General features: G+C 45.8%; 2 protein-coding genes across 2 annotated transcripts; both read left to right on the forward strand.

Moving 5' to 3' along the window:
- Positions 1–781: 781 nt before the first annotated feature.
- LOC105666497 lies at positions 782–1126 on the forward strand. The gene has a single exon (XM_012316530.2). It carries the CDS (start codon positions 782–784, stop codon positions 1124–1126), a length of 345 nt encoding a protein of 114 aa, XP_012171920.2.
- A 6105-nt stretch (positions 1127–7231) lies between these two features.
- On the forward strand, positions 7232–8194 carry LOC105666498. The gene is made up of 2 exons (XM_012316531.2): positions 7232–7310; positions 7482–8194. The coding sequence occupies exons 1-2, from the start codon at positions 7232–7234 to the stop codon at positions 8192–8194; spliced, it is 792 nt and encodes a 263-aa protein (XP_012171921.2).
- The last annotated feature ends 480 nt before the right edge of the window (positions 8195–8674 follow it).

The following is an 8674-nucleotide window of genomic DNA, read 5'->3' on the forward strand; positions in this document are numbered from 1 at the left end:
AGCCAGGGGGACCGTCGGGACAAGCGTCCCGCTTACGTGAGTCCCTATGTACCCCGCAGGGAAGGTCGCCGGGAGTGTAAGGCGTTTAATTACGGTTACATTCTCTCTTCGTGGCCTTGGGTAGTAGCGCATCCAGGATCCTGATGCCAAGGATGGGACCGTCGGGATAAGTTCCCGGGTACGCAAGTACCTTGAGGTCCCCGCTTACGTGAGTCCCATCTGGAACTGCCGAGCACGGTTAGCAGATCGCCGGTCGGCAGTGACGTGGCCGTACATCCATACGATAGTCCCACCCACTAAGGTTGGTACCACGGACGGTCGAGTTACAGCCCGGAGGGAGTAGCGACCCCTCTGCTCGGCGAATTAATAGGTATGGACTCGTGGTGGCGGTGGTTGATGGTCAAGATGCTGGCAAGAGGGCCGTGTTAAGGTGATTGGCTCCACCGAATGGCCTTCGGTGGGTGAACAGCGTCCCACCTGTTCCGGAACCGTCCCGGAAGCCGGGAGGGCTTAGAATGTGCCCCGTTCGACCTGAGACGAGCGACAGCCCCTGCAGGCTTAGCTAATCCAGGGAGCAAGGTACTGGGTGCCTTATGCGATGGTTGGGCGTTTTCTCCAACCCCTATGGTCCTAGGGGGCCCGGGTACTGTATGGATTCTATATCTGAGGAAAGCACCCGTTACCAAAAGACAATACTAGTTGCCGCAGGGCCGATCACGGGACGCCTCCAGCGGGCTATCGCCTGAGGTTGGAGGGGGATGAGATTGATGTCGGAACCAGCATGAAATATCTAGGCCTGGCCTTAGACAGTCACTGGACCTTCGGCACTCACTTCGAGCGCCGGGCACCGTCTGTCGAGGCGACGGCGAATGCATTAGGACGTTTGCTGCCTCGGCTGGGCGGACCCGGCCTCGGAGTGCGTCGGCTGTTCGCCGGCGTGATGCGATCGAGACTCCTCTATGGAGCACCGATCTGGGCGGAGGACCTGATGGCCAGCCGCCGCAGTTGCAGAAGGCTGCACAGGGCGGTGGCCATCAAGGTACTGAGAGGCTTCCGCACTATTATGGCGGCAGCAGCGGCGATGCTCTACTGGTTTCCCCCGTTCGAACTGCAGACACTGAGGTGACGCGAGATTTACCTCCACACTCGGGGTCTGTCGGACTGCGTCGACCCGGTGGGCGCCGACGTTAAAAGTCGGGCTCGACGGGCCCTGCTCGACAGTTGTCGCGCCAACCTCGACGATAGCGGTCGCGCCGGGGCTAAGGGTCCTCGAGGCCGTCCTTCCAAACTGGGACGTTTGGTTGGACGGGGCCGCCCCCCCCCTGACTTACAGGGTGACTCAGGTGCTTACCGGGCACGGGTGCTTTGGTGAATACCTGCATCGAATCAGAAAAGAGGCGACCGCGCGTTGCCACCACTGCGATGCGAGCGTGGATTCGGCGCAGCACACGTTGGAATACTGTCCGCCCTGGGCACGGCCGCGCCGCGACCTCATCGTGGAAATTCAATGGGACTTCTCGCCGCCGACGATCGTCGAGGCACTGTTGGCGAGCGAGAGAGGGAGAAGGGCCGTGACCTCCTTCTGTGAGCAGGTTATGCTTCGGAAGGAGGCAGCGGAAAGAGTAAGGGTGCGGAACTCCCACCCCGAGAGGATTGACCGGCGGGGGAGCGGCAGAGGCTGCGGACGCATGGGGGTCAAACTTAGGCGGTGATAGATCAGCACCTCGGGACCACCAAGCAGTCCGGTAGGGAAACCAGACTGTCTTGCATGGCGGCTCCGGAGACGATGCATTTTGTGCCCGGGTGAGGCGCGGTGTGTCGCTCGCAGCAGCGACGGTCATCGTAGAGGTTTTAGTCGATTGGAGTCCGGCACTACCACGTCACCTCCCCACAGAAGAGGCCTGGTATCCGTGCGGATTTCCTCCTCGTCAAAAAAAAAAAAAAAAAGTAGCAGATGAAACACAAGAGTCAGCAACCACCACAACCCATTAGTCACCCAAGTACTTGACACGACGGATCAGATCCGCAGACTAAAAAGAAAATATATATTAAATCTTTAGATCCAACTATAATCAACAATATAAATTATTATAAACCATGTCATTGTATCACGCCAAATGAAGTTGCTGAAAATTCTCAACGAGCATTGTAAATATTCTAATAAATAAAAAAAAAATGTTATCAGGTCTGTAAGTATGAAACCGGAATTTGTCTATAGATGGCTCTAGCTGATAATGTAGTTATCACAAAACAGCGTCATTCATGCCAAAAGTCTTTGTTGACATCTCACAAACATTTTCGACTCAAAACAATACAAGTTTCCTACAACAGCATAGTTTGTAATAGCGTTGAACATGTCGAATTTTGTGCCTGGAAACTACGATTTACGGACAGCATTGATTTTCTGTTACCATTTAAAGAAAACTGCTGCAGAATCGCATCGAATGCTTGTCGAAGCTTACGGTGAGCATGCTCTTGGTAAATCACAGTGCTTTGAGTGGTTTAAAAAATTCAGAAGTGGCAATTTTGACGTGAGGAAGAACGTGATCTATTATGAGCTGTTAAAACCTGGCGAAACCGTTAATACTGAGCGTTACCGACAACAAATGATCGATTTGAATCAAGCTTTGCGTGAAAAACGATCAGAATATCAAAAAAGGCAACACAAAGTAATTTTGCTTCATGATAATGCACCATCACATACCGCAAACCCGGTCAAGGAAACGATTGAAGCGTTTCGTTGGGAAATACTTTCGCCCGCGGCTTACTCACCAAACTTGGCTCCTTCCGATTACTATTTCTTTACATCGAGAGGACACGCACTTTCTGACCAGGACTTCACTTCTTACGAAAATGTACGAAAATGGCTCGATGACTGGTTTGCCTCAAAAGAGAGACAGTTCTTTTGGCGTAGCATCCACCAATTGCTAGACAGGTGAGAAAAATGTATAGCTAACGATGGGCAATACGTCGAATAAAATATTTAATCATTTTCATACAATAAACGTGTATTTTCTATACAAAAATTCCGGTTTCATATTTACATACCTGGTAGTAAGGAATATACCCAAGCAACCACCGTTACAGTTCAAACCAGCAGCAACCACTTCCAGTTGTCAACAGTATATGTGCCTCCGCGACACAAAATAACATCACAAATGTGGGAAGAATACTTCCGGCACCTAGGGGACAGCGCAGCGAGAGACTACAACTCAAAGCACACGCTCAAAGCACGATCAAAAAACACTACACCTCGAGACAGAACACTGGAAAAATACATTAGAAACAATAACCTCAATATATTATCCACAGGATCACCGACATACTGGCCGACTGACCTGAACAAAAAACCAGATCTTCTGGACTTTGCAGTTACAAGGGGACTAAACACAAATAAACTAAAAATAACACCCAACCTCGAGTTCAGCTCCGATCATACACCCATAATAATTGAATACAGAAACAAACCAATACACTATAGCAAACCAGAAACACTATGCAATAAAACCACCAAATGGCAAACTTTCAAAAAAATAATAGAAAGCAAAATAAACTGCAACATCCCGTTGAAAACTCCTGAACACATAGAACAGGCAGTAGCAACATTGACAGCAACTATTCAAGAAGCAGCAAGGACAACCACTACACCCGAATCAACCAGCAGACAAACAATAACAATCCCGCAAGAAATACTCGACAAAATCAGAGAAAAAAGAAAAGCAAAAGCAAAATGGCAAAAATACAGAACCCGAGAAAACAAAAAACACTTAAACAAACTTGCAAAGAAAATAAAAAACAAAATAAAGCAGCACAACGATAACGAATTCGCAAAGTTCATAGGGACACTCTCCACACACGAGAACACCAACTATTCACTATGGAAAGCCACGAAAAAAATAAGGAAGCCAATAATACCCGTCCCGGCAATCAGAAAAGCAGATAACACATGGGCAAGAAGCAACGAAGAACAAGCTGAAGAATTCTCCAACCACCTCTGCAACACATTCACACCACATATTATCAATAACAGCAACCTCAAAAGTCATACGGAGGAGGATCCACAAACCACTATTACCACAACCGACAAGGAATACACCATACCTAAAACATCAGCACAAGAAATTAGAAACATAATTGATAAAACAAAAAACAACAAAGCACCAGGAATCGACCTAATCAATGGTAAAATCTTGAAAAACCTTCCGCCAAAAGCAATAAGACTAATGACAATAATATTCAATGCAATTCTAAGAATTTAATACTTCCCTAAACCATGGAAATTAGCACAGATCAAAATGTTACATAAACCAGGCAAAGACCCGTACCAAACTGCATCTTACAGACCAATATCACTGCTTTCAGTATTTTCCAAAATACTGGAAAAAATAATATATTGCCGGATAAAAACAATAATAGGGACAAAAGAACTAATACCGGATCACCAATTTGGTTTCAGAAACAAACACTCCACGATAGAGCAAATGCACAGGCTTATAAACGAAATAATAGTAGCACTAGAAAACAAGGAATACTGCACAGCTCTCTTTATAGACATAGAGAAAGCATTCGATAAAATTAACCATGAAAGACTACTACAAACAATTAGGAAACAATTCTCGGAGCAAATACACCAATTAATAAAATCCTACCTAAGCAGCAGAACCTTCGTAATAAAAATCAAGGACACATATTCTGAAGTTAAAGACATCAAAGCAGGGTTACCTCAAGGAAGCGTCCTAGGTCCAAACACGGCGAACATACCAACAACTGCCAATAGCACAGTACTGACATTCGCGGACGACACAGCTATACTAGTCAGGCATATGAACCCAGAAACGGCAGTCAAATTACTACAAGAACATATCACAAAAATAGAAAAGTGGCTACAAGAAAAACAAATAAAAGCAAACCCCAATAAATGCAACCATATTACATTCACGCTACGAAAAAAGATACCACCAAGCATCCTTCTGAACGGCACGAATATAACACAAACAAAGCATGTCAAATACCTAGGACTCCACTTAGATACACAACTCACATGGAAACTACATACTAAATCAATAATAGAAAAAATACAGAAAACAAGGTGACAAATGCATTGGCTAACAAGCCGAAAATCCAAATTAAACATAGAAAATAAATTAAAAATATATGAAACGATCATAAAACCAATCTGGACGTACGGAATACCACTATGGCGGACAGCAGCAATGAGCCATATAAACAAAATAGAGATAATACAAGCTAAAATCCTTAGAACAATAATAAACTCACCCTGGTAGAAACGAGGACATACGGAGGGACCTGGAAATCCCAACGGTCAAGGAAGCAATCAGCAGCAACGCGGAAAAATACAAGGCAAGAATAGCAACACACCCAAACCGGCTAGCTGCGGAAACGTACAAAACCATAAACATGGACAGAAGACTAAAAAGGAAGCACCCAGCAGACCTTATAAAGGACATAACCTAGCAAACACGAGGATGGTACCTCGCTGGGGGTAGCCACCAACATGCTAATTTAACTGTTAAAAAATTCCACCAAATGTCCAAATTGGACAAATTGTGAATTTCAATAAATAAATAAAAAAAAACTTGTTTTTTAATCTTATACAAGATAGATCGCGGAATACCGCGAATTATCCGATCACCTGCATCGTAACAAAATTGCTACTTTATGCCATTTTTCAATTAGATCAGTTTCAGGTGCTTGTCATTTTTCACTATTACCGAGAGTTTGAAATATAAAAGTTTATTAGTTTCTCTCTGACATTATGCAATTTCATTTGCCCCATCGTCTGTTGTTATTTTTTATTCGTCTCAAACTATAATTGCATTTCATTATTCTACGCATAATGTGTTTCCTCGAGAAGTAACAGATTATCTGTCAGTTTATGCAATTAAGTACGTCGGAATTTAAGATGTCGAATAGATTTTAACGATGAAAGCTTCGGAGATTGCAAGAACAAAGATACTTTGCCGAGAAGACAGTCGAAATTAGCGAAACTTCGCATCTGTACTTGGGTACTGGGTTTCGTAAATTAAAAACTTGCAGATAGAATTGCTGTAAATTTTGGAAGTGTTAAGTTCGATAATATCGGCGAAGAAATTTCTAAGAAAATGCAACAAATAAAGGCAGTGAATCGATGGATGCTTGCAAAGTGTCAGATAGAAAAGTTCTCCGTGAACGTTTCCTGCACTAAAATCAACGTCGGAAATATTTGATTATGCAAGTTTTAGAAGCTCACAGCCACAACTTAGAATTAAAAATCACCCGAAACAAGCTTGAAATCGATAAACCAGCGAAAAATTTATCCGAAAAATTCAGCCAGAAATTCATAAAAATTATTGAAATTTCAAACTGGAAAAGATTTCCAACACCGTGAGAAATTTTCATGGAATTCAATTTGAAATTTCCACGAATGTCCGTGCCCAGTGGAAGTCGAACAAAGCAACGGTGAACGATCATATTGATAAAGACTTGTTTAGCAGCCAGGAATTTGTTCACGAATCTTGCGCGATGAACAAGATATTTGAATACTTGCGGTTGCCGACCAGAACTTTGTTTAATTAAAGTTGCAAAAGCGCGAGACGCGGCATGAATTATCGCTGTGTGCCTTCGTTCCAAGTATTTCAGGAATTTTTATGTTAAAATTAAAATCTTCCAAATTGTGGGATGTTGCGCGAGGGCGCCGATAGGAAATTTTCGTCTGAAAAATTGAAAATGAAAATTCTCTGCCCCGAGTTCTCCAATGTGAATTTCGTTGGATGAAAATTTTAATTGCGTTATTTAGTTCAAAACATCGACGTAAAAAAAAAAGAATTAGACGGTCACGAATTCGCTATCGAGCTCAGAAAGTACCATAGCTCGCGAAAATATTTGTACCTTTACCCATTGTTACGTCCGGTGACTCTTTGCGTAACCCGCAATCCATCCCTCGATCGATGAGGCCACTAGCTGTGCACATATAATTAGTCGGACCGCAATAATCCTAAGGAACTGTAATAAAGCTAAGCATTTGTATTTTCCTGCTAGGGCCCTTAATTGTTATAAAATATATTCAAGTCGAGACATTCCTTATGGTTATTACTCCATCAGATAAAAGGTGAGGCACCGTAACACGATTAATAAAGAGGACTACATTAGATGTTGGGACTGCGATAGTGAAGGTGACGACGCCGAGCATACGCTGTTCCACTGCCCTGGGTGGATACAAGAGAGGACTGAAATGGAGAACTACGTCGGCACACCACCGACGACAGACAACTTAATTTTGTGTATAATGAAAAAGAAGGCAATTGGACAAGGTTATAGGCTCGGAGTAGGAAAATAATTTTATCAAGAGTGACTCCAGAGAAGTGTGAAAAGAAGAGGAGAGCAAGAAGAAGGAGAAACGTAAATTAAGTGTGAAGGAGCGGTACGAATGTAAAGCCCAACTCTGAATCCGTAAAGCGGTTCCGGGGTTGGTGCTTGTACAGTTAGAGGAGCGAAAACTGTCGAAGTGGGATCTTGGATGAAGTATCTAGGTCTCATCATCGACAGCCAGTGGACACTCGGGCCGCACTTCGACTCCCTGGTCCTGAGGGTGTCGACGGCGACCAACGCCTTGTGCAGCCTGCTGCCGAACATCGGCGGGACAGGAGTCGCGGTACGCCAACTATACGAGGACGTCGTTCGGTCTCGAGTGATGTACGAGGTCCCGGTATGGGTGGACGATCCGATGGCGACTCGCCGCAGCATCCTGCTCCTAAAGAGGCTACACAGGGTGACCGCCATCAGAATCGTCAGGGGATATCGAACTGTATCCCGCGCGTCGGCGATTCTGGCCGAGTCTCTGTGGAAGCTCCGGACGTTGGTACTCGAGCGAAAATATTCCCACATGAGAGCGCTGAACCCGGTGGAGGACACGGCCGAACAGGCGGTCCTAGACGATCTGGGAACCGCCGAGGAGGATACATGGGACCAGTGGAGGTTTCAGCTGATCAACGAGGGAGCCGAACATCCAGGCGTGGAGGCGGTCCTCCCAAGTTGGGAAGCATGGAGGAGCCTCCGCGGTCTCCCGCTGACCTACAGGATGACCCAGATACTCACGGGACACGGCGTGTTCGGCAAGTTGAAGATCCTGTTGAAGATCGGACGAGAGATGACAGATATCTGTTGCTACTGCGAGGAGGGCAGGGACACGACGTAGCACACGCTAGAGTGTTGTCCGGCGTGAAAACTGCCCCGCTACACCCTGCGTCTCGTTATAAGCGAGAGATTGGCCCCTTCGGCGATCGTGAAAGCGATGCTGAGTGGGTCGCAGGAATAAGAGGTTGTCCGCTTCTTCTGCGAACAAGTTATGCTCATAAAGGAGCGGACAGAGAGGCAGATAAAGAGAAATTCTCACCCTTGTAGGGCGGAGGGTGATGTCGGTCAGGCGGCCCAGGGCCGCTCCACCGCCGCCACCAACAGGTTGCGACTAGCAGGGGGGATGGCGCTAGGGGCAATAGCCTCCTTTAGCGCCAATTTATCAGTTAGGAAATTTTAGGACTGGCTCGATCAAGACGACGCGGGGAGTGCACCGGCAGTAATTCGCAAGAAATCTCGGGGCACTCCTGTCACACGCGTAGGCAGGCCATCGTAGAGTTTTAGTCGGTAAAAGTCCGACACTGCTCTGCTGCTGCCGCAG

The sequence above is a fragment of the Bombus terrestris genome, chromosome 14, assembly GCF_910591885.1.
Source record: "Bombus terrestris chromosome 14, iyBomTerr1.2, whole genome shotgun sequence".
NCBI classification, from domain to species: domain Eukaryota; kingdom Metazoa; phylum Arthropoda; class Insecta; order Hymenoptera; family Apidae; genus Bombus; species Bombus terrestris.